The sequence below is a fragment of the Vipera berus genome (assembly GCF_964194415.1).
Source record: "Vipera berus genome assembly, chromosome: 9".
Classification (NCBI taxonomy): Eukaryota; Metazoa; Chordata; class Lepidosauria; order Squamata; family Viperidae; genus Vipera; species Vipera berus.
In genome coordinates, this window is record NC_138212.1 from 6,658,489 (window position 1) to 6,685,325 (window position 26,837).

A 26,837-nucleotide genomic window follows, 5' to 3' on the forward strand; every position below is an offset into this window, starting at 1 on the left:
TCAATAATCAGGCTTAATGTGCAGAGTGAAAAACGATTAGAATCACCCGGCGAACGAGGCAGTGTTTCAAATTCTTCGGGGATTTTGCTGCATGGAAATATTGTCATAGTGATTGAAGTCAGAGGCCCAGGAAGAAGGAGAGACTTTTTTTTAAAAAAAAAAACAAAATAAGGAAGCACCAGGGGGGAGAATAAGAACACCCCCTCCAAAAATCAATAGGAGAGGGGGGATGTATGCTGAAAATGAAAGAAAGTTGTGTAGTTTTAGTGTTCTTTGAATACTGCTCCCGTTGGGGGGAAAAAGAGAGAGAGAGAGAGAAGGTAGGGATTTGTTCAAATGAAAAGAAAATATTACAGACATTTGAAAAGCTGATTTTCCGGAACTGAAATTTTAGTCCTGATCCTTAACTACTTCTTGTTTTGCTGCAGTTTCTTTTACCTGGATTTTTTTCCCCAAAGAGGGGCCACTCAACTCTGTATGAGCAGCAGTCATGGATGGGGTTATACAGAAATTTAGTCTACAGATAGTCCTTGACTTACGACTGGTCATTTAGCGAGCGTTCAAAGTTACGATGGAGCTCCTTGGTGATACTTACGAGCTGCTTCTGAAGTTCTAACAGGCTCCAACTGGTACAGAATGCGGCCGCGAGAGTTGTCTTGGGAGTTTCCCGGTACTCCCATGTTACACCTTTGCTCCGCGAGCTGCATTGGCTACCAGTTGTCTTCCGGGTGAGATTCAAGGTTTTGGTTATGATCTTCAAGTCCTTACATGGCATGGGTCCGGGGTACCTCGAGGACCACCTGCTGCTGGCGTCGACTCCCCTCCGCCCTGTGCGTTCCCACAGAGAGGGCCTCCTCAGGGTGCCTCCGGTCAGAGAATGCCGGCTGGCGGCCCCCAGGGGGAGGGCCTTCTCTGTGGGCGCCCCGGCTTTATGGAACCAACTGCCGGTTGAGCTCCGGATGGCACCGGATCTTCGCTCCTTCCGGCGCGGGTTAAAGACCCATTTATTCGAACAAGCTGGCCTGGCCTGATGGGGGAACGTAAGGGTTTTAATGGGTTTTATATTCTGATTGTTTTAATTGGGCAATTATTTAATCCTTTTTTAACTTTTGTATGTCTATTTATATGCCCTGTTCACCGCCCTGAGTCCTTCGGGAGAAGGGCGGTATAAAAATTCAATAAATAATAATAATAATAATAATAATAATAATAATAATAATAATAATAATAATAATAATAATAATAATAATAATAATAACAACAGCCACTCCTCCTCTGTGGTCACGTGAGCACATTTGCAATGTCCCGTAGTCATGTGACTGACTTTTATGACAGTTTTGTCAAAAATTATTTCAAGGTTTTTTTTGGCAAAACTAGCCCAATCGTAAACCATATTTTCCCATCCAATATCAGAGACCAGGTTGGCTGAGGATTCTGGGTTTTGAAGTTAGAGCAAGTATGGGCACTTTGCATGACCTCAATCCTCAGATCCATTTTTTGTTGTTCCCAGCAGCCCGCACAATTGAGCAGGGCGTTGGACTAGAAGACCTCCAGGGCCTCTTCCAACTCCGATATTCTGTTTCTGTCACAAATGTGTTGCTTGAACTTTAATGGGCCAAATAAATTTCTGGGCAAGGTGATTCTTTGCTTTTTTTAAGACACTACACCCCACCATCAATAATGTGCTTCACCCCTCAAGCCTCTCTAAAGATAAAAAGTAAAGTTTCCCCCGCACATGCGTGCTAGTCGTTTCCGACTCTAGGGGCCGGTGCTCATCTCCGTTTCAAAGCCGAAGAGCCAGCGCTTGTCCGAGGACGTCTCCGTGGTCATGTGGCCGGCATGACTAGACGCCAAAGGCGCACGGAACGCTGTTACCTTCCCACCGTAGTGGTCCCTATTTTTCTACTTGCATTTTTACGTGCTTTCGAACTGCTAGGTTGGCAGAAGCTGGGATGAGTAACAGGCGCTCACTCTGTTACGCGGCACTCGGGATTTGACCCGCCAAACTGCCGACCATCTGATTGACAAGCTCAGCATCCTAACCCACTGAGCCACCGCGTCCCTTCAAGCCTCTCTAGGAAACCTCAATAGCCCCGCCTCCCCCCAGTCTTACTGCAGGATTATCAGAGACAAAGGAAAGCTGATGGTTTGATAACTCCGTCAATAAAAGGCATCTTCCCTTGAAAGGGAGCATGGGAAGTCTAAGCTAAGATGTAATCATCCTAAAAAATATTTCTGAATCTCTGCAGAATAAATTTTCCCCGCCATTGTGCAAATTCAGCTGTCCGATGAATCACTTGGGCTGTGCAATCCAGAAGAGGCAGTTCAGCTTTCTGAATCTTCGTGTATATCTATCTATCTCTCTCTCTCTCCCTCCCTCCCTTTGAATGGGCACATCCAGACCATCTAATCATCATCTGATGCAACAGTCATCACATCAAGTGACAGACATGCCTGGATGAGCCAGACCTGGTAAAGTACAAATAGTATGGCTTATCTCTTCTGCTGCAAAAGCCTTCTGTGCCTGAACTTTTGAGATTGCCTTCAGAACAGAATTTGGGGGGCCTTGTATGTTCGTCCCTTCCCTTCTTCCATTGAGAGTCTTCAGCAAAGCAGTTCATTTATCATCATCTCCATAAGCAAAAACAGACCTTAATTCAAGAGCATCCTGTTGCATTATCTCTACAGTGGTAATAATAATATTAACAACAACAACAACAAAGTTGGAAGGGATCTTGGAGGTCATCTAGTCCAACCCCCTGCTCAGGCAGGAAACCCTATACCATTTCAGACAAATGGCTGTCCAGTCTCTTCTTAAAAACTTCCAGTGTTGGAGCATTCACAGTTTCTGGAGGCAGGTTGTTCCACTGGTTAATTGTTCTCACTGTCTGGAAATTTCTCCTTAGTTCCAGGTTGCTTCTCTCCTTGATTAGTTTCCATCCGTTGCTTCTTGTCCTGCCTTCAGGCGCTTTGGAGAACAGCTTGACTCCCTCTTCTTTGGGGCAGCCCCTGAGATATTGGAACACTGCTATCCTGTCACCCCTTCTTCAAACTTCACCTGCTCACTTATTCTTGCTGTCCTCACTTCTCCTTTGAAGCCTCCTCACATTCGGGCTGCAAGAGAGGAGATTAGCAGAATAGAACATAGTGGTATCTTGGTACTCAACAACCTTGAAACTCATCTAATTTGATACTCAATGCACTTTATGTGAAAAATTTGCCTCATATGCACACCTTTTGTTTGATGCTCAACGCACAAGCTAGTACTTGTCAGTGTCGGCTGCCTTGTGAGTCACTAAATTACTCTTTATAGAAAAAAATTGTTTGGTACTCATTGTTTTTGGTACTCATCACACCACCCAAAACCAAGTAAGGTTGAGTACTGAGATACCACTGTAGTAGTGTTTCTGATTTTAAGATATGTGAAGTTCAACTTCCAGAATTCTCCAGCCAGCTGGCTGAAGAATTAATGGGAATTAAAGTGGTAATACCTTTTGGATGTTGAAGTCCATGTATCCTAAATCCACATACAGATAATCCTTCCCTTACAACCACTTGTTTAATGGATTATTGAATCTTCTCCATTATTTTTTGGGGGAAATGTATTCTGCCTTTTTAATTTTTCCCAACATATTTCTTTCTCTGGATTCTTCCCATCCCCAAGATGACATGATCAAAATCCAGACCCTTGGCATCCAGTCTGAATTTACAATGGTTGCAGAGTTCCGGGTTCATATGTTCCCCATATGTGACCTTCCCTGCTGGCTTCCGACAAGTAAAGTCAATGGATGATCTGCGTATCAACTGTATGTTTCATTTAACCACTGTGGCAAAAAAAGCTCATAAAATCATGACTCACTTAAAAAAAACCCTTGCTTAGCAACATAAATTTTGGTCTCAATTGTGGACATAAGTCAAGGACTATCTGTACTTTAAGGCTGAGAAACATTGAATTAGAATCTTGATTTGGCTTGATTCTTGGAGGGGCATCCATGCAATCATATGGAACAGAGGTGGGGGGACTATGGCCCTTTCATGATTGGTGGACTTCAACTCCCAGAATTCCTGAGCCAGCCATGCTGAGGGGAAAGGGAGAGGTTTCCATGCTGAGCCATGCTGGCTCAGGAATTCTGGGAGTTGACGTCCACAAGTCATAAAGGGGCCATAGTTCCCCACCCCTGATATAGAAGATATATTTCCTGCCTGAGCAGCGGGTTGGACTAGAAGACCTCCAAGGTCCGTTCCTCCTCCTCCTCCTCCTCCTCCTCCTCCTCCTCCTCCTCCTCCTCCTCCTCCTCATTATTATTATTATTATTATTATTATTATTATTATTATTATTATTATTATTATTATTATTATTATTATTATATACCTGTACTTTTCCGTGTTTTTAACAATCCAGTTTGGAGCCATGTTTCATCTGTGGTTGACTTCAGAGGCATATCCCTGCCATTTTTTAGCAGCAGTATGCAAATGTTTTTGCACGGCTTTCCCGCAGAGTGTGTTTTTCTTTTTCTTCTCTTTCACTTCCCAGTTTAGCCCACAGCCCTGAGATTATCTAGAACTCTCTCATTTAAGCATTAGCCAAGCTTGACCTGCACTTTTCAAGAGGTATCTAATTAGTCACTGTCAGAAAAAAAAAGAGATGCTGGGTAGCATTATTTTGATCATATTTCTTTATAAATTAACCTAATTTGCACTTCCAGGAGTTACATGAAAATGAGACCCTGGCTTACATTTAATTTTGGCAATATATTCTGAGCTAAAAATGCTTATTTTTAGGATCAGGCTTGTGTCTGTGTGTGTGCGCGCGCGTGCATGGGTGTGTATTACTTATATCAGAGATAACATAGCGTGCCCCTCTTGCTGCATATTTTAAGGAAGAATATCTGCAAACGTCTGCAGCTTTCAGATGAAATTCCTACAAGGTTAAGTGTTTTAGATAAAGATGTATGAAAATGCAAAGAGGAAAGAAAAATAAAAATGTTAAGGCATCAGATTTTAACACCGACATGAAGCCGCGGGGTGAAATCCTCCGTCGCCAGGGGGTACAATATCATCAGTACATTGATGATGCCCAATTATATCTTTCTGCCCCTGGCAAATTAAGCAATGCTGTGAATGTCTCATCCCAGTGCCTGGAGGCCTGGGTGGGGGGCAACAGGCTTCAACTGAATGTTGGCCAGGCTGAGTGGCTTTCATTCTTGGGGTCTTCCAGTTCTGGGACCCTGCCAGACAGAACCACTACATAGCCCCGCAGTCCTCCTTGACGTATGATTCCCACAGATGGCACTTGTGGCTAGGCAGAATGGGGCAACTTGCCGCAACTGACTTGCCACAGCCAACACGCCATGGCCCTCTTGCCATGGGGCAACTCGCCATGGCAAGGTCGCCCTAGGGCAGGGGTAGGCAACCTTGGCTCTTTTATGACTCATGGACTTCTAACTCCCAGAATTCCTGAGCCAGCCATGCTGAGGGGAAAAGGAGAGGTTTCCAAGCTGAGCCATGCTGGCTCAGGAATTCTGGGAGTTGAAGTCCATGAGTCATAAAAGAGCCAAAGTTGCCTACCCCTGCCCTGGGGCAACTCACTGAGGGACAATTCAACCATTCAATTTAATTATTTAAAATAATTTTAAAAAATATTTTAATTTTTGTCATTCACATTTCATTTTGTCCCTCGTGATTGTATTCTACTATTTTTTGGATGTTAGTGTTACTCTTGTCCCGCAGAAAGTTGTCCTGTGGTGAGTTGGCCACGGCGAGTTGACTGCAATGAGTTGGCCATGGCGTGGCAAGTTGTCGTAAGCCTGTGACTAGGAGGGCCTTTGACCAGCTTCATGTGGGGCCCAATTCTTGTGCCTGGAGGCTCTGCTCATGATCCTTCATGGCCTGGTCACCTCCCACATAGACTATTGCAATGTGATCTACCTGGGGCTGACCTTGAAAACTACCTGGAAGCTTCAGCTTGTGCAAAATGTGGAGGTGCAGACAGTTATGTGTGCCCCTAAAATGGCACATGTGACATCTTTGTTCTGCTTTGCTTTGCTTCTAGGTGCAATTCAAGTTCTGGTTTTGTCCTTTAAAGCTCTTCATGGCATGGGGATGGCTTACTTAAGAGTTTGTCTCCATCTAATTATATTAGATCTGCGTGGAAACCAGCAAAAAAGTACCAAATTATGGTTACATGATCTTGGGACATTGCAACCAGTCATAAATGCAAACCAGTTGCTAAGCACCCAAAATGCAGTCAAGTGACCAAGGGCGGGGGTGAGACGTGTGTACCAGTCGTAAGTTTGAGAACAAGTCATAAGTAAATTTTGGCGGGGGGAAATCTGTCATAACTTCGAACAGTTGTTACGGGATTGGTTGTTAAGCAAGGACTATCTGTCCTTGGTAGTACGGTGATATTAGGCGTTATATAATTACACAAAGTTATAATAAACACCAAGTCGCCAAATTTGAAGAACACTGATTTATATTCTTTATATTAAGAACAGAAAGACAACCCGCTTGGTTTTGTGCAGACCTCGGTGTGCACGTGTGTCACCTCTCTTACGGGAGCTGCATCAGTTGCCAATTTGCTTCCAGGTGCAATTCAAGGTGCTAGTTCTCACCTTTAAAGCCCTTCATGACTTCGGACCAGTTTAACTGAGGGACCATCTCTTGCTGGTTACATCCACCCAACCCACTAGAGTGAGGAGGGAAGGAATGTTATGGGTCCCGTCCCCTAAGGAGGTATCTCTGACTGGACCCAGAAGAAGGGCCTTCTCCGTGGTGGCTCCCTCTCTTTGGATTATCATCCCTTCAGAAATTATACTGGTCCCCCAGTTTGACATTCTTTCATAAGGCCCCAAAGACAGGGCTTTGCCAGTGGGCCTGAGGAACCCAGAGTGTGAGGGGGGGCTTATCAAATGGCTTATCTGACTGTGTTTTTGCTGGGGATGTGTGTGTGTGTGTGTGTGGTGGGGAGGGGTTGTTGTTTATTGTTTTTTAAAAAAATATTTTAATTTCTATACTGTGTTTTTATTGTTTGTAAGCCGCTTAGAGTTGCTGTGAGTGAGTAGGTGGCTATATAAGTTTTCTAAATAAATAAATTCTTTAACAAATACAGTAAAAGGGGCATTGTCCCTTCCTCCCTTCTCATCTCCTCTAGGCTATATATTGCTGAAGAATCCAGTGGAATATTGACTAATTATAAGTGATATTTTTGACTAAACGTAAAAAGATAAAGAGATTGTCTTTCTGTGGTGATCAATACCAGCAACGCTCAATTCCAGAATACACACACACACACACACACACACAATCTTCATCAGGCAGATTATAACAGGATGAAAACAGGAATGATGAATTTTTTCTGCAACTACCCAAGCTTACTTACTTTTACCTCAGGTGAAAATTCCCTTTGTGAAACCAATGGGTTCTGCTTTTGCTATCTGGGGTGTGTATGTGTGGTGGTGGGGGGGAGAAAGAGCAGTTCTTCACAACCTGACATTCATGCTATCTTCTCATTTTGTGTCTTTGGCTGCATAGGACTGCTGGTTCGAGGTGCAGATTTCAATCAGCCAGCTGACAATTACACAGTTTGCCAAGGAGACAATGCAACGCTAAGGTGAGCTTCTGCCTGTGACACTAAAATTGCATGTGGTAGGTGTGAGCCTGAGATTTTCCCAGCTGGAGTTTTGCAGGAAGGTTTTTCCTGTTGTGTCAGAGCATGCCCAGTCTTATTGCGCTGAGATAACCCAGGAGTAAACACAGTAAACAGTGGTCTGTATTAAATGGTGGTTCATCTTACACTATCTACAATATCATACATCAGGAACAATATACATGCACGTGTCAATACAGCAATCTCCAACACACAGCAGTTACAGCAGGAAACAGAAGAGAGAGAACACAGCAGTAGAGCCTTCCCTTTTATACAAAGCTCTTAAAGGGACAGAGACCCAGCTGGCTCTTAAAGGGACATAGACCCTGCTGAGTCATGCATCATCACATCATACATTACATCAGCTAGTTAGCTTCTAAATCATTACCTTGACATGTTGGTTAATTAGTGAGAGGCTTCGGAGTCTGTGAATTTTTACATGGATGAACTGAACCAGTATCCTAAACTTACTTGACTTTGTCATCCCAGCCCTGGTTCCCTGCACTGTTGAAAGAGCACATCAGTGGGATGATACTGATAATACCAATTAAAGGAGCTAATATTTACAAACCACTGAGCAAGGGAAGATGTTATTTTTATGCAGGATGAACAAACCGAAGGCCCAGGACTATCACGCAGCTTCTGTGACATGATACATACAGGTAGTCCTCGAGCAACATTGAGCCCTGCTGCTAAGCAAGACAGCTGCACCGTTTTACGACCTGTTTGGCCATGGTTGTTAAGTGAATCGCTGAAATTAAGTGGTTGTTAAGTGAATCTGACTTCCCCAAGGAGTTTGCTTGTCAGACCCCGGGACACTGCAACCGTCATAAATATGAGTCAGTTGCCAAGCATCCGGATTTTGATCACGTGACCTTGGGGGATGCTGCAACGGTCGTAAGTGTGAAAAACGGTCACATCAATTTTGTGTGTGTGCCGTTGTAACGTTGAGCGGTCACTAAGGGAACTGTTGTAAGTTGTGGGCTATCTTTATGAGCCTTCTCCTTAACCCCATTATTCTGTTCTTTTCTGCGGGCTGGAGGGTCTGAACCCAGCATCTTTTTATGCCCCTGGTTTCTATTTTCTGATTTAGCCTTTCCCCCCCCACCCCCCCTCTTCTGCTAAGGTTTCAGCGCAGCGTCTTGCCTCGGTTTAAATAAAAGATAGCTCTGTGGCTAAATGCACGATTACCTGCCTATAATGCATTAATAGCAGCCAGCAATGACTTACAAAATGGCTAATAACTCTGTCAAGTGCAACATAAATTCACCTGGCCTTGATATTAATACTCTTGCATTCTTTCAGAATGAGACCATTTCCCATGTCTGGGGGAATACAATTCCCTCAGCCCCTATGAGCACCACTATTATATGGTGCTTAGTGGAGCTTTTAGTTTATCCATTTAGTCTGCAACCCCCTTTCTGGAATTCCTCTTTGCTTTCCCCCCCCCCACAACAACATAGGGTGGTTTGTGCATATGGCCAAGCTGCAATGTGGTTGGTTTATGGTTTAATCTGGTGTGAGAAACTTTCTCTTAGAGCAACTGGCTGGGGAATTCTGGGAGTTGAAGTCCGCACATCTTTAAACTTCCCAAGGTTGGGAAATGCGCTGTCTTATAGCTTGGCATTATCAGAGAAGGATCCACAAAAAGGATCCTCACCTAGGGTAGGAGGATCTCTAGGGTGAATTCAACAGCGACTAGCAAGATGGCCAGTTTCTCCAGAAAGTGGATCTTCCTAGGTGTAAGGCTCAAGATTGTGGAGTGAGAGGGCTCTTAATGAGGACATGGTACCAATTCACAGCCTCTCCAGATCTGTTGCTCAAAGGGGAAAGGAAGAAAAAAGATACGCAGAAATGACTTCTGTAACCTTTCACAGCAAGGGACGCGGTGGCTCAGTGGGTGAGGACGCTGAACTTGTCGATCAGAAGGTCGGCAGTTTGGCGGGTCAAAACCCGAGTGCTGCGTAACAGAGTGAGCGCCTGTTACTCGTCCCAGCTTCTGCCAACCTAGCAGTTCGAAAGCACGTAAAAATGCAAGTACAAAAATAGGGACCACTACGGTGGGAAGGTAACAGCGTTCCGTGCACCTTTGGCGTCTAGTCATGCCGGCCACATGACCATGGAGACGTCCTCGGACAAGCGCTGGCTCTTCGGCTTTGAAACGGAGATGAGCACCAGCCCCTAGAGTCGGAAACGACTAGCACGCATGTGTGGGGGAACCTTTACCTTTACCTTTTTTTTAACCTTTCACAGCAGTAATAAGTACAATAATAGTTAACCCTCCTCTCCAAAGTTACATTATGATTCTCTTTTTTTCCTGTAATCCTGCCTGTCCACCTAGCCATAAATGGCTATTTCAGACATCCTCTTTCCCAACCGGTGTTGATATTTAGCAATATCCTCCCAAGTTTCATAGTTGTGTACTAGGAGAACAAGCTAAGTTGCCTTTTGTAAGTGCCAAAGCAGCTGCCAATTAAGGTAACTGGATATCCTAATTTCTATGATAGCTTGTTGCCTCTTTGTCTGCCTGACTCTAGATCCATATTTTGCAACCTTAGCCATGTTAAGGTGTGTGGACGTCAACTTCCAGAATACCACAGCTAGCAGAATTGAAGTCCACACATCTTAATATGTCTAAGGTTAGGGAGCACTGCTCTAGCTTAATGCATATGACTTTAAAGGCACTGGAATAAAATGAATGATGAGGCAATCACAGCCTCTGACTCAGTTTCCCCCCCCCCACTGCTTCAACCCATCAGCTCTCCTATGGGGCCTGCTATGGCAACTAAGCTTCCACCCTTTGCCCCATGTCAGGAGCTAGAAGATAAATGGTATGCCAGGGTTGGTTGGGCAGAGGAGTTGAGTCAGAAGAAATTGCCTCACAGCACTCTTTCTTGTTACTTTAGAGTTTAGAAGACATGTAAATGAATTCGCTATGGGACTGGCCAGCCTTCTATCCCAGTGTTTCTCAACCTCAGCAACTTTAAGCTGTGTGGACTTCAACTCCTAGAATTCCCCAGCTAGCATGAAGAATTCTGGGAGTTGAAGTCCACACAGCTTAAAGTTGCTGAGGTTGAAAAACCCTGCTGTACCCACTAGGTTAGAGAAATCTTTGAGAAAGGGTAAGACCAGATCCTTAGAGGAGGGAATTGCCTGTGGACCTACCTGTCAACTACCTTGACATTAATACCTGAGAGAGTTCTAGAGCTGATCATAGCACAATTTATCTATCCACACTGTGAAAACAATGTGGTGATTTTCAGAAGTCAGCATGGATTTGTCAAGAACAAGTCTTGACAGATTAATTGTCTTTCATTTTTTGTGATTGAGTATCTCCCTGAGTAGATAGTGGGGTTGTCGTGAACGTAATATATCATGACTTCAATAAAGCATTTGACAAAGTACCCCATGACATTCTTAGTGAGATAATTAAGTGGGGTTTGAGTGGCATGACAATTATGTAGAGCTATAACTCGCTAAAACTCACACATGCTCATCCGGTGGTTACTCATCACGTGTGGGAGGAATCAATTGGAGATATTAAAGGAGTCTCAAGAGGTGCATTTCTAGGACCAGTCATCTTCAACATTTTCATCCGTGACTTGGATAAAGGGGGGCGGGGCGAAGAGAATGCTGATCAAATTTCTTGGAACGAGACAGACATTGTGGACACCCAACCCACTATTCCGGGATTCAATAGAGACATTTAGATTCAAAATGAGCAAGAAAGTTGCACAAATACGTGGAAGGAGAGGAACATCTTGGCTTTGAACCAAAACTATGAGTGCTGGGCAGGCCTTCTTGGGGTGGGCATCCCACTAATGAAAAGGCCTGTTCTTTGCAGCTGCTTCAGTTTGCAAGACTGAGCACATAATAGTCATAGTATTTAAGGATGACTGTAGGAGATGACCTGGCTGAGGCAGAGGGAGGGGTCAAACACAGTATCAGCCTTGAGTTCCTTTGCACCCACAAGAGATCTAAGTCCAGCCTGCCTTGAATTCCCTCGACTCTTATCCTCTGCCAACTTGCTTTGATCCTTAGGAGTTCAGATTCTTGTAGAGAGCTTTAGCGTACATTAAACTCAAAGATTCGTCTGATCTACCTGGATCTTCTGATTTCCCTGGCTCTTGACAGTGACCAGATATTAAAGCAAAGGCCTTCCTTGAGAGGGAAAAAAACCCTTTTCTTTAAAGACAAGAAAGAAGAAAGAACCACACGACTTCAATAAATGGATAACTTTGAACCTCTAAGGTCTTAGGACTCTTAACCCCTTTTCTTCCAGGCATTCTTGTGGCTGGCTGCTTGGCTTTAGAGCCGCAGTGGGGTCACGAGAGAGCAGCCATAGCACTTGAGTCACATTTGGGGCCAGCCCTGATTGGAAGGGGTGGATCCAAGGTCTTTTCTCCTTGCAGCTCTTTTCCCATTATCTTTACGGGCGTTTGCCCAATCTTGTGTCTGACAGCTGTCAGGGGCCGTGAAATCGGATGACTTAGTGCCCTTTGCCTTCAAGCATTTAAAAACATTTAAATAATTAAATCTTCCATCTCGGAGCAGCAAGGGCAGTGAAAGCATGTCTGTATAAATTAGGGACCCTAGCTGGCTGGTGAGAAACCAGGCCACAAGTTGGTTGAGGGGTCAGGTAAGAGGCGGTGGGAGGCAGCCTCCGAAGCCCGGTTGAAAGAGTTGCCTTTGAAGGAGTCCTTGTAGATAGCAGGTTCACAAAACTGCCGTAAAGGTCGGGAGTTACTTCTCTGTATCTTTTTTTTTCCCTTTCTTTTTTCTTTTTCTTCTCTTGCACTTTGAGCTCTTCCTTCATTGACTTTGTTCGTCTTTTCTTTTTCTCGCTTTATATTAGTCGGCGTTAGTTTCTAATCTTGTCTTTTAAAAAATTCACTCATAAAATTAGAGAACGGGTGCTATAAGAGCGTGGTGGGGGTAGCCAAAGGCCTTCCCTTGCCCTGAGAAGAACCTGGAGTTATTCTATCCTTTCCTCTCCTCTCCTCTTCCTGTCTTTCCTAAAGGGAGAGAGAGAGAGGGATACATCTGTCTCCCAGGGATAAAAATGGGCTAATTATTACAACTGATTGTGAGTGGAGTCATGTGTAATTCAGAAAATCTGATCCATGATATGACTGCTGTAATTTGGGGAGCCCACCTTAGTGCATTGCACAAATGAAAATAGTTGTGGCTGATTCAGTTATGGCTTACATAATTATCTCATGGTAGATCCTTCAAGAAACCACGATTCCAAGCGTTGGAGGTGCAAAGCCAATCTCTCTGCTTTTTCTCTTCCCCTGGATTTTCCGTTCCTTGCCTGCCCCAAAGGTGTGGTTTTGTTTTTTTCCCAAAAGAGAACTGGAGTTTCCTGTTTTCGTTTTCCCTTGGAAAACATTTCACATCTCATCCGAGAAGCTTCTTCAATTCTAACTCAGAAGAAACTTCTTGAATGAGAAGCAAAATGTTTTCAAAGGAAAAACAAAACAAGAAAGTTCGGTTGCCTTTTGAAAAAAAGCATCTTTGGGACATCCACCTTGACCTGGATGGTTGAGAATCTCCCTAGTCTCATTCATGCTTCTTCCTTCTGCCTCCCCTTCTCCGCAGCTGCTACATAGACCAACAGGTGACGCGTGTGGCTTGGCTGAACCGTTCCAACATCTTGTACGCTGGCAATGACAAGTGGTCCATTGACCTGCGGGTGCAGCTACTACATTACAGCCCGTCGGAGTTCAGCATCCTGATCAGCCACGTGGATGTGTACGATGAAGGACTCTACACATGTTCTTTCCAGACCCAGGACAAGCCTCACACCTCGCAAGTCTACCTCATCGTACATGGTATGGGCGCAGGGAAAGGAAGAGAGGGGATGGAGCCCCTCCAGGTGGCATTGTACACAAATCAGTCCGCTCTGGTCTCGCCATGTTGAGAAACTGAACGAGTTCACTTCTGTCCAGCGATGCTATCCATCAAATTGCAACGGGTGGACAGTCTTGTTTTTGAACATTTCCTAGCAACATTCTTAATAAGGTCTTCTTCATGCAACAAGGGAGTTGTGATAGTTCTTATAGATATTTCCTGTGCACATATGGGAAGGATGTGGTACTTTCTCTTTTTTGCTAGAGCAGGGGGTCTTCAAACTTGGCCCTTTTATGACTTGTGGACTTCAACTCCCAGAATTCCTCAGCCAGCGTGCCTGGCTGAGGAATTCTGGGAGTTGAAGTCCACAAGTCATAAAAGGGCCACATTTGAAGACCCCTGTGCTAGAGTGATGCTGAAGCCGTTTTTGTTATTTTGAGAGGATGAGGAGCTTGAGAGAGGACATTCTTGGCAAGCTCTTAGGGGTCAGCCAGACAAACACTGACTAACTCAGATAAGTTCTCAAGATTTCAAAGCTGGGGAAGGCAAAGAGGCTGAGGGATTTGCTTCAAGCTGCTTTTTGACAGATTGGGGAATGGAAACAGTGTAATGTGGAAGAGCCCTGACTCCAAAACCTCGGAATGTTGTGTCCAGATAAGACTTTTATGGTGTAATTGTTCGGTTTCATTTCATGGAATTTTACTATTGACGGCAGAAAGAAGATTCGAAATTACATTGTCTCTCGTATCTAACTGGGAATTCTGGGAGTTGAAGTCCACAAATCTTAAAAGTTGCCAACTTTGAAGACCCCCTGTCCTCAGGTGTGATTCACACCACAGGCTAAACTCTCATATAGATCAACAAAAACGATGCCTATCGTATCGCAACTCCTCCTGTAAACTATATGATGGCTTAACTCGGTGGCATAGCAGCTCATCTGACTGGCTAATTCAAATGTCCCAGTTCCAATCTAAGGCTAGTCAAAGGTGTTGTGTGAACCCAGTCAAAGGGTCTGTGTAGAAATAGCTCGTCTCTATCTACAAATCTGTTCCCAAAGAAGGGTGTGTGTAGTTTGGCCTCAGAGAGAGACAGAATCTCTTTCCAGCTGTCAAAACCAGCTAAAAATTATTCTCTCTCTCCCTCTCTCTCTCTCTCTCTCTCTCTCTCTCTCTCTCTCTCTCTCTCTCTTTCTCCTTTTTCACTTTCTTCCCCAGTTTCCAGGCGCCTCCGGCATTTCTGCCGTATTGGCAAAAGCCACAACTGCAGTGTTAGGCACCCCATAATTATAGCACCACACGTTCTGTTTTTCTCATAGTTGCTGGAGCCGGGAAGCTGCTTACAATACAAGCTGATTGGGCCCAGTTCTGGGATGAGTAACCTGCAGATTAAAGAAACAGATGTTCTCCATTTCCCATAGCTCTGCCATTGCAGACTCCACCCCAGTTTATCATGCAAACAATGGGGAACGTTAAGCCAAGTCGGGGAGGGGGAGAATGTATTTTTTTTCATGGCTGGGTGGGGGGCTTCTTCCGCTGCAACAGGGAAGGGAGCCAGAAGCCACCCATGCTGAGATTTGCTGAGGAGGCAGTCCAAAAACAAGGTGGGGTGGTGAGTAGTGAAATGTGGGGAATACAGGGCACCTGATGTCAGCCTCACATCTCCAGAATCTTTATGTTTTCTCTTGGGGCAGGGGTAGGCAACCTTGGCTCTTTTAGGTCTCGTGGACTTCAAATCCCAGAATTCCTGAGCCAGCTATGCTGGCTCAGGAATTCTGGGAGTTGAAGTCCACGAGTCCTAAAAGAGCCAAGGTTGCCTAGACCAGTGGGGTTTCTATCTGCAATGGTGGATGTTGGCCACTAGATGGTGGAGTAGTTGGCTGAGGGAAATTTTGGAATTCCCTTCGTCAAACCAAGTGCAAGTCTTTAAAATTTCCAACAGTAAAATCTCCTTTCATTCAGCTTCCACTGGCGATTTCCCATTTCTGGAGCGAGCGGCAAAATCGCATCTAATTACAGAAACAAACAAAAGTGGAACTATAGAGAGAATATACATAACAACTCCAGTTGAATTCAACCTCCAGTTGGTTTTAAAACCCAACCTTCTTCCTTCTCTCTAAGCCCATTTGGGCGCAGCTTAAATCTGTATGTATGTGCTTGTGTTGGGGACAGCACTACTGAACAGGCTGCCCCACCCCCACAATATATATATATATATATATATATATATATATATATATATATATATATATATATATATATATATATATATATATATATATATATATATATATATATATATATATATATATATATATATATATATATATATATATATATATATGTTCCTGCAGTTGTCTTGGTAGCATTTTCAGCTGTGGTTTGCCTTTGCCTTCTTCTTCCAGGACTGAGAGAAAGAAGAGAGAGGCAGTGCTTCAAAATCTCTCAGCTGGATTTGGGCCTAAAGCAGGACTAGTATTCCTGGTCTCCTAGCTTCTCAACCTTCGTTCCAATTGGGTCTCTAAATATCTAGTGATCTCCAGTACCCCTTTACTTGTTCTCTTCTTTTGAACCCCCAGCTCGCCCTCTTTTTGTAGGCATCCTAGGTTGTCCCATATCAGCTCTTCCTTCTGTCTCCCAAGGTCAGCCTCCCATGCCATTATGCCACCTCTCTGCTTTAAACTCCACAGTTCCAGCTCGGATCGTGAACATTTCCTCAGCTGTGACGGTGAACGAAGGAAGCAATGTGAATTTGCTTTGCCTGGCAGTGGGGAAACCGGAGCCGACGGTAATTTGGCGACAGCTGAAAGGTGAGAACAAAAACTGCAGGAGGAGGTGCTGGCTCTCCATCGCAAGCCACTAATTATACCAGCATAGATGAGAATGGGTAGGTCAGGGAGATGTGTTCACACAACATGCCAAACTTGGTTAAATGTAAATGAACCTATGTTCAGGGTTAGCAGGATTTCCTGAGTCTTGCACTGGTTAAATGGACTGTGTTCATATGACAACTAATCCCCAATGTCGATCCAAGATTAAAATAAACCAAGTTTACCATTTGTATGACATTAACTGCTCATTTTAAACTATCCAGATTGAGCATGTTCTAGACACAGCTTGGGTGTCTGCACAGGGGTGTTGGTTACTTGGATCCCAAAGCATCTTTTAAGCAGGTGGAATTTAGTCCTGGTTGCAGAAATCTGCATTTTTTTTTAAAAAAATTTTTTGCCTTGATCTCACCTTTTATTTCCCCATTTAAATAAATAAATGAAATTCCTTTTTTTAAGGCCGCAAAAATCCATTTGAAAAGCTGGGAGGCAATATGTATGAAATCCCAGATACTCGGGGGGGGGGGAAGAAGTGAGCTGGGCTGCGCAGACAGTATTGACGGGGAGTGAGATTTCACATGTCACCTATATCAACCGTCCTCCCGCACCCCGTAATGAGCAGGAGACAATGCTATTTTATTTATCCATTGGCCTGGCTCCTTCCTGCCGCAGAAAGCCGCCTTTTCATAGAGTGGGATTTTGATTCATTCATAAAGGAGCACAGCTGCAGCAAAGCGAGGCTGCTGAAGATTTGAATTGGGAGTTTTGACATTTTCCGTGAAATGTTGTGAATGGAAGAGAACAAGGCGAGGCAGCGAGTGATGACAGTCTAATAGGAACGCTGCATTTCTGACTCACCACAAGATGGAGCCGTATTGGAGAGCTTCTCCTCCTAACAGGACATTGTGTTAGAGGCAGCTGACTATTCGGGTTTTTGCATACACCAACAATTTAATCTGTAGGTAATCTCAAAATGGGGGGGGGGGGGGCGCGCGCGGTGGCTCAGCGGTTAAAGACCCTGAGCTTGGACAGCTGAAAGTCCGGGTTTGAGACCCGAGCTCCAGGCAGCAGGGCGAACCCCCCGTTTCCTGCTCCAGCTCCTGCCCACTTGGCAATTTGAAAGCATGCAAATGCGAATAGCTATATAGGTACCACTTCGCTGGGAAAGTAACAGCGTTCCACACACCTTTGGCATATAGCAGGGGTCTTCAAACCTGGCCCTTTTATGACTTCTCGACTTCAGCTCCCTGAATTCCTCAGAGCCAGGCTGAGGAATGCTGGGAGTTGAAGTCCACAAGTCATAAAAGGGCCAGGTTTGAAGACCCCTGGCATATAGCCATGCTGGTCACATGACCGCGGAACTAAAGTCAGACACATCTGACAGGGAAATCTTTATCTTACTCTTAAAACTAGTCAGGCAGTAGCTTTACCCTCTCCGTCTCCGTCCCCTGCAGAATATGACAGTTAGGGTGACTGCCACTAGCTCTGAATTTGCTTTTTAACACTCTGACTACCTTGGCCTGGCACCTGAGTTTTTCCCTCCTTCATTTTTCCCAGAGACGTTCTTTGCAAATCAGTGCGTTCTCTGAGCTAAAATCACTTAGGGGGTGGTTTGTGAGAATGCCTATTTGGGGCATCACCCCCTCCTCGGTCTGCCCTTTATGGCCCTATGTAGGGCAGCCCTGCAGGAGGAGGCCTTGATAACTGTGTTGTGCCCTATGTGTTTTCTTGTGTGTAAGTCTCTTTGTGTCTGTCTGCCTGCCACCGGGGCTCACTCTGTTCCTGCCTCCTTCCCCACAGATGGATTCACCAGCGAAGGAGAATACCTGGAAATATCAGAGATCAACCGAGAACAAGCTGGGGAATACGAGTGTGTCACAGCAAACGGTGTTTCAACCCCAGACAGCAAACACGTTCTTATCACAGTCAATTGTGAGGCGACTTTTCATTTCCTTTCTTTCTTTGCTTGTTCGCCTGTTTTTATTTGCATTTGCATCTGAAATTCCTGGGGCTGAGTAGGATGCTTTCAACAGAAAACCAATGAGTGGTTGGGGATCTAGGATTAAAGATCAGCCTTTGGCTTGTGTTGGGTTCACACCTCACGGTCTCACCAAACCTGGCAGCTACCTTTTCACTATCTGTATTTGTTGATTAGTTAACCTTAGTTACATTTATTCTATACTTTCTATTTTCTATTATTTTCTATATTCTATTCCATTCCATTCCTATTCTCTATTCTATTCTATTCTATTCTATTCTATTCTATTCTATTCTATTCTATTCTATTCTATTCTATTCTATTCTATTCTATTCTATTCTATTCTATTCTATTCTATTCTATTCTATTCTATTCTACTCTGTTCTACTCTACTCTACTCTACTCTACTCTACTCTACTCTACTCTACTTCTATTCTATTCTATTCTATTCTATTCTATTCTATTCTATTCTATTCTATTCTATTCTATTCTATTCTATTCTATTCTATTCTAATTCCTTATTCTATTCTAATTCCTTATTCTATCCTGTCCTGTCCTGTCCTGTCCTGTCCTGTCCTATTCTATTCTATTCTATTCTATTCTATTCTATTCTATTCTATTCTATTCTATTCTATTCTATTCTATTCTATTCTATTCTATTCTATTCTATTCTATTCTATTCTATTTCTGTAATTCTATTCTATTCTATTCTATTCTATTCTATTCTATTCTATTCTATTCTATTCTATTCTATTCTATTCTATTCTATTCTATTTCTGTAATTCTATTCTATTCTATTCTATTCTATTCTATTCTATTCTATTCTATTCTATTCTATTCTATTCTATTCTATTCTATTCTATTCTATTCTATTCTATTCTATTCTATTCCACCTTTATTACTTTATAAGTAAAGCAATGAACATAACTAATAATCCCTTCATCCTCCTATTTTTTCTCACAACAACAACCCTGCACAGTGGGTTGATCTGAGAGAGACTGACTGGCCCAAAGTCATCCATCAGGGCTTCATGCCTTTCAGTGGGACTAAAACTCACCATCTCCTGGTGATTGGCCCAAAGTCACCCAGCCGGCTTTCATTGTCTAAGGTGGAAGTAGAATTCTCAGTCTGCTGGTTTCTGGGCCAGCATCTTAAACTTCTACACCTTTCCATCCGGTGTTTGGGGTTTTTTTTCGTTTTAATGATTTGGCAATACGAGAAGGAGGATGGATTTAGTTTTCTCCTTTCTTCCTTGGAATGAACTGAACTACAGGGGATTATTTTTTTAAGTTAGAAAGATCACTGAATCCAAATTGGTGGTGGTGGTGGTGGGAGTTAGGGATCCTTCTCTGGCCCTTTCAAAGCTTTTTTTAGAGTCCTCCTTGAAGGTCTTTTCTGCCTGTACCTGAAGGGTTGCAGGAGATGCCTACAGAGAGAGGCTGTCACAGTTGACCTCCAGTCCGTTTCTCTATCCATTGCTGTCTTCTCCCAGATCCTCCAATGATCACAGATGTAAAGGACTCCCGTCCCTTGATAGGAAAGACAGCCCTCTTGCGCTGTGAAGCCATGGCAGTGCCCGCGGCGGACTTTCAGTGGTTCAAAGATGACAAGCAGTAAGTCCGTCTTTCCCCCATCTCCTTCAGCCTCATCCATGAGCAGAAACAACGGTGCTCTGCCAACGTTTAAGAGCAGAGTTTTTTCAGAGGTCTTCAGCTCCGAGAGTATCTTTGGATAGATTGGGTAAAAGTGCTGAAATTGAAATGCCAAAATATCTTGGAGAACTCTTGTTTTAGACAGGCCTCAGCCCATTGGTTTTCTTCCTGGATAGGGAGCATACCATGAAATGGAATATATATATATATAGAGAGAGAGGTTTTTTTTAAAAAAAAAAAACAACACAACACAACTACTTAACATGCAAAGCAGCCCAGATTCGAATCTCAGAAGGGTGTGGCTGACTGATGAGAGCAAAGAAGCTTGAAATAGCTATATCAGTCTCCCTTTAATTCTTTGTCAGCAATCCAAATTTATTACACACACACACACACACACATTAGTGTGCCTCAACGGTTCTTGCTTGTTGTCCTCTGTGGAGTTTTGTTGTATTTCATTTTATCTTTTATTGTTGTACCCTGCCTGGCGTTGCATTTGGGGGTTGGATGGTCATATAAATCCAGTGAACACATACATACAGTACATGCTCACTTTTTCCTCAGATTGAAGGCAAACTCTTTAAAATCGGAAGAGAACTTTATGTCTTTGCACTAATTCAAGCAAAGGATCTATAGCAGGGCTGCCCAAACTTGGCAACTTTAAAACTTGGGAACTTCAATAGGGCTGGCTGGGGAATTCTGGGACTTTAAGTCGATAGGTCTTAAAGCTGCCAAGTTTGGACACCCCTGATCGATAGCTACCTGCTGAAGATGTTTTAATTTGGATTACAAAAGAAAGGCATCCTTCAGGTCATCAGGCCTCAAGCCCTCCAGGTTTTTTTTTAAACTTAATCTGAGTGTTCTGAATTGGGCTCAGAAACCAGCTGGAAATCCATGCAGTTGGTGAAGAAGTAGCTTAAGAAATGATCGGATAGTCTAGAATGGGAAAATAGACTGGTGCAGAAGACAGACAAATAGGGCAGGGTGAAGGGATCTGTCTGTGCGGCCAGGCTGTGTGTCTCATTAGTTAAACAACATTCCATGCTTCTTCCCTTCTGAATTGCAGTCGTATTAAAGCATCTTGTGGCACATAGTCGTGGTTCTTTCGTGCAGATTAATTTGTGATCCACCGCGCAGAATGTGATGCCTCGGTTGTGTGTGGCATCCTATCCCTTGGGCAAGGGGGGAGCCTGCATGGGGGAGGTGATAAACCTCCCAGGCTGGCTGCCTGCCTGGGATTGCAATGCAAAGGGGTTGTGAGCACCTGGCAAGCCCCAAAAAATGACTAAGCTCAGCTTGGAGGGGGGGGGGAAGCGGCTGCCACAAGTGGGGTAGCTCTATGGCTTTTTCGGTTGCACATTTTTGCTAATCACTCTTGATTGTTCCTGGACATTATTTCTGTAATCCTGGCAGCCATGACATACCGGTCAAAGTATGTTGCACCAAAGCTTCTATCATCCTTACTTAGATTAGCAATTGGGAGGGCAGCTCTGAAGGCCATAAAATTCTGAAGTTGATTAATTTATTGATAACCTGCCTTTTTTTTTTTTTACAAATAACGCAAGGTGTCAAACATATTCAACGCACCTTCCTCTTCGATTTACCCCACACCAACAATCCTGTGGGGTAAATTGGGTTAAGAGAGTGACTGGTGCAAGCTTTGATGCCTAAGGCAAGACTAGAATTCACCATCTCCTGGTGATTGGCCCAAAATCACTCAGCTGGCTTTCATGCCTAAGGCAAGACTAGAATTTACCATCTCCTGGTGATTGGCCCAAAGTCACCCAGTGTGTTTTCATGCCTAGAACTCACAGTCTCCAGCTTTCTAGCCTGGTACCCTAACCACTAGACCAAACTGATTCTTGTTGCATTTAGTTCACAAGCCAAAGGGCTCCTAATTTGCTGCTTCTTTAAAGTCCAACTAGTTGGAAGCTTAGTTTGCCCAATACCGTATTTTCAACACTCAATCTCCTCAAATTCTCAAGGCCCTCTGGAAGATTTCTTGCTAAACAGGGGTTAGGTGGGAAGGAAACAGAGGGCATATACTGTAGATGTAACCTCACAGTTATGGGCTAGCAATACCCATTTTCAGTTGTATAATGTCCCCACACTTGGGAAATCTAAATTTGTTTGACAGTAGCGTAGCAGAGTTTATATCCAAAAGCAGAACAGCTATTCCTGGGCAAAAAGAGGTATAATTGTGCAGGGAACAAGTTATTATTATTCTGTCTTTCTGGACTTATGAAAGAATGGAGACCACCTGTTTTTCAGGACCAATTTCCAATTTTGCCAAAACTGACATCTGACAATGTGATTTTTCGATGGATTCCAGATCAGACTCTCTTCCATTTCTCTTCCATTGTGAAGCTGGTGATGAAAGTTCTTGATCCAAATCTCTTGGGTCCTTGGGGTGCTGTTTTTTTTATTATAATTATTTAGAGAAGGCAAACTGCCAGTCTTTATCTTTTATTAGGAAACAGTGACAGGTCAGTGGGTGTGCAGAAAGTCAAAATGCCAAAAGAAAGGGGAACCCTATAACCACCACACAGTTTGAGATGGGACGGAAGGACTCAGCTATGCCAAGATGTAAAACTCAAAAATTTGACAATTGCCAGGCTGTGGAATGTGCTTTATACCATCCCAGTCATAAAATCCTGAAGTTGCATTTGGTGCACAAGCAAAGGCTCTTAATTTGGTGGGCCATGGAATCAAACTTTTTCTATTATGTAAGGTAGGAAAGGGAAGGTTGGATTGGATTCAGAGTAGTAATGCTGACAGAAATGGCGACTCTGCCCTTTCTGTGTGTTTCCCCAAATCTAAATAAACTTCCCATCTGGTGACGTGGTTGAAACCAGTACTTGTTCAATCTTGGCCATTTTAAGAGGTGTGGACTTCAACTCCCAGAATTCCTCAACCAGCATGGAATTCTGGGGGTAGAAGTCTATACTTCTTAAAGTAGCCAAGGTTGAAAAAACACAGCTTTAAATAATAGAACCTGTGGCAGTTACACAGAAAAATCTTTAATGGTGAATCCCGCTATTTCCCCCCCCCCCCTCATATTTCTTGTGAGGTAGAACAAGGTTTTGGGAAGCCCATTTCTATCAGGTATATCACGGAAATTTCCTCCCTTCACAAGTAGCTTTGATTTACTCTAATCTGGTGTTTCTTTGTGTGACCGGAAATTTAACTATGGACCTAAAACTGCTGGTGGTTCTGTTTTCCAAAATCTGAAATATATAACCCCAACTGAATGAACATCTGAACATGTACAAAAAGCCTTTCGCTGTTGAAGAACCCTTTGCCTCTCTGGGATGAAAATCTCTGAGGTTGAGCCAATCTTCCAAGAGACATTAATCACCAGTTTATAGGTTTTCCCACTGGTTGAAAATTATCCAGTAAGACAAAAATGAACCACTGTGAGATATTGAATTTTACATTGCTGGACAGAAAATCTCTGCATCTCTCCGTCTTTCTAATTCATATAATTGGAGAAAAGAGAAATGACTCTAGGAATTGCTTTAAAGGAGTAGAGCATTTCCACTGACCTCTTTGTGGAGTGAAATATCTGATATTATTTAGTGTTGAAGAGACTGAGGTGATTGTGGGTTGTTGTTTTTGTGTGTGTGTGTGTGTGTATGTATGGGTGAATATCTTGCTTTTGATTATTCTGTAATCAACCCAACTCCCTACCCTTCCTTAATTCCAAGAAATCCCAAGGGAAAGCATTAGGAATTAAATAAAGATAGTCCTTCACTTACAACCTTCCATTTAATGACTGCTTGATGTTATGCCACTCCCCCCAAAAGTGACTTATGATCCATCCTCACATTTACAACCAAGGTCATGGGCACTTGGCACTTGGGCACTTGGCAACCTGCGTATATTTGGGCACTTGGCAACCTGCGTGTATTTAAAACAGTGCCAGCCTCCTGGGGTCGTTGACGGCCCTTTATGACCTTCCAGCAGACTTCTGACAAGCAAAGTCATTGGGGGGAAGCCATGCTTGATTAACAACTCCACAATTCACTTAACAATCACAGTGATTTGCTTAAGAACCCTGGCAAAAAAAGGTTGTAAAATTGGACATGATCCGCTGAATAACTGCCTTGCTTAGCAACGGAAATTCTGGTCCCAAATGTGGTTTTAAGTCCAGGAAAAACCTCTCTCCAACCCCCACCACTCTTCCAACACAACGATCCTCTTTCTCCCTCTGTACACAATACTTTAACTACTTACTTTCTCGTTGTCTCCTTCTTCCTAGCAGATTAATTAGCGGCTTGGATGGACTGCAGATCCAGAATGAACGCACACGCTCCATATTGCTCTTCACAAATGTTACTGCTCGACATTATGGGAATTACACCTGCCTGGCTTCTAACAGTCTGGGATCCTACAATGTCAGCTTGCGGCTTATCAGTGAGTCTTTCCTTCTCCCTCTCTTCTCATGCTTTGCAAACTGCTGGGGCTTATAGTAGATCTTGCGCCATCTACAGTACCTTTTAGAAGCCGGAGCTCCTTGTAGTACCTGGAGACAACCTCACCTGGAGGTTGTCCTCTGGATAGATTTGTCTGTGGAGGTTCTCAGTCATCCAGGTTGTGGTTGCCCCAAAGGGGCTTTTTCAAAAGGCAACTGGACTTCGTTTTTCCTTGAAGACATTTCGCTTCTCATCCAAGAAGCTTCTTCAGTTCGTGTCTCATCCAAGAAGCTTCTGAAGTTCTGAAGAAGAACTGAAGAAGCTTCTTGGATGAGAAGGGAAATGTCTTCAAGGAAAAAGCGAAGTCCAATTGCGTTTTGAAGAAGCACCTGTAGAACTCTGGATAAATTGTTGTCTTTTCAAGCAGAGGGTTTGGGAGAACAGCCAGAAGGTGGAGAAAATTCGGCATGTTTTCACACAGAAAACAACAACAGTGTATCCAAGGAATCTAAGCTTGGCCTTGTTGTAAAAACCTGTTGAAAGAATAGACAGTATCAGGGCAAGGTGTATAAAGCACTTAATTTTAAGACTGTTCTAAAGATGCTCCAAGGATCTGCATCAAATTCTAAATTGAATCAGGTTGTTCTGTCTTTGCTGCTCTCTGTGCTTGGTTGTTCTTTGAGTTCTTGTTCAGAGGACATTCAGCCTTCCCTTTCATTGGTCCATTTCCTCACCTATTTGAACCCTTGATGATGTCTCTAGGAGTTCTAATCCTGTAGCTCATAAATGGACTTCACTCTCCTTTTTGCCCTCATCCTTTAGCCACAAGTAGATTTTTAGGGCTCCCTGAGCTGTGGTGGCCTGGTGGTTAGTATGCAGCATTGCAGGCTGACTCTGCCCACAAGCTGGAGTTCGATCCTGACCGGTTCAAGGTTGACTCAGCCTTCCATCCTTCCCAGGATGGCAAAATGAGGACCCAGATTGTTGGGGAAAATATGCCGATGTTGTAAACCGCTCAGAAAGTTCTATGAAGCAGGGGTTGCCAACCTCCAGTCCATGGACCAGCACCAGGCTGTGGCATGCAAGAAACTGGGCCACACAAACAAGCAAAGCTCCATCCGCAAAATGCAGGCAGCACACGAAACCACGCATCCTCCAGTTCACGGAAAAACCTCTCTCCACGGAACCAGTCCTTGGTGCCCCAAAGGTTGCGGGGGCGCTGCTGTAAAGCCCTATGGAGTGGTGTATACAGCTAAGTGCTATTGCTCTTGCTATTCCCTAGTTCAGGGGTAGGCAACCTTGGCTCTTTTATGACTCGTGGACTTCCACTGGCTCAGGAATTCTGGGAATTGAAGTCCACGAGTCATAAAAAGAGCCTTGGTGGAGCAGTGGGCTAATGCCTCCTTAAGTAACACCAGCTGCCTGCAATTAGTGCAGGTTCGCATCCCACCAGGCTCAAGGTTGACTCAGCCTTCCATCCCTTCCGAGGTAGGTAAAATGAGGACCCAGATTGTTGGGGGCAATTAAGCTGACTTTGTAATAATGCCGCTTGGGGGTGTGTGTGAAAGCCCTAATAAGCAGGCATATACATAGAATGAAGGCTACTGCTAAGCTTGTAAGCCGCCCTGAGTCTTCAGAGAAGGGCGGGATATAAATGGAATTAAAAAAAATAATAAAAAAATAAAAGAGCCAAGGTTGCTTACCCCTGGCCTAGGCCTAGGCCGCTTTATGACTCGTGGACTTCAACTCCCAGAATTCCTGAGCCAGCCATGCTGAGGGGAAAGGGAGAGGTTTCGAAGCTGAGCCATGCTGGCTCTGGAATTCTGGGAGTTGAAGTCCACGAGTCATAAAAGAGCCAAGGTTGCCTACCCTTGCCATAGCTACTCCTTGAAACCAGAACACCAACAATGGCAAACCTCTTTTTTTTCCCTTTTTTCCCCTCCCAGGACCGGGTTCTCTGGACAATGTAGCGGTGGCCAGCACAGAACCTCCTGTCCTCTTGGGTCTGCTGTCATCTGTTTTTGTGACTCTGCTATTTAAGATTTAGGGCACCTGGGAAATGATGCAGAACAAGGCAATGGAAACAGGTGAAAAGGGAAAGAATCCAAGAGAGGAGGAGAAAGAGAGAGGAAGACATCTCTACTTTCTGGGGGAAAAAAATGAAGAAAGAAAGAGGGAGAGAAAGAGAGAGAGAGAGAGAGAGAGAGAGAGAGAGAAATGAAATTTATCAAGAACCCATCACTGTGAGGGATAGAAGAAAACAAAACAACAACAACAACAAAAAATATGCATTTGTTTCTACCGCCATTTCTCTTCACACTTCATCTCAGACACTTCCGGTTGAACTACTTGTGGTTTAACACAACTGCAAAGACACAGGGCTCTAACAGTTGATGGCAACGCATCAGTCCCCCTTCCCCTCAACCTCTGTGGTTTAATAGAGAGCTCTCCTCCTCTTCCTTGGGC

At 43.9% G+C, this 26,837-nt stretch overlaps 1 protein-coding gene across 1 annotated transcript in view; it reads left to right on the forward strand.

The window, feature by feature from the left end:
• The window catches only part of IGLON5 (IgLON family member 5), a gene marked incomplete at its 5' end in the record, with an annotated part of 84,135 nt that extends 57,595 nt beyond the window's left edge, over nt 1-26,540 (forward strand). Inside the window, 7 exons of the mRNA XM_081335442.1 lie at nt 7,535-7,613; nt 13,251-13,483; nt 16,189-16,308; nt 18,127-18,258; nt 19,797-19,917; nt 24,221-24,372; nt 26,318-26,540. Coding sequence (XP_081191568.1) covers nt 7,535-7,613; nt 13,251-13,483; nt 16,189-16,308; nt 18,127-18,258; nt 19,797-19,917; nt 24,221-24,372; nt 26,318-26,418 — 938 coding nt within the window. The 3' untranslated portion in view covers nt 26,419-26,540. The remainder of the gene's footprint in view (nt 1-7,534; nt 7,614-13,250; nt 13,484-16,188; nt 16,309-18,126; nt 18,259-19,796; nt 19,918-24,220; nt 24,373-26,317) is intronic.
• Nucleotides 26,541-26,837: the final 297 nt, after the last annotated feature.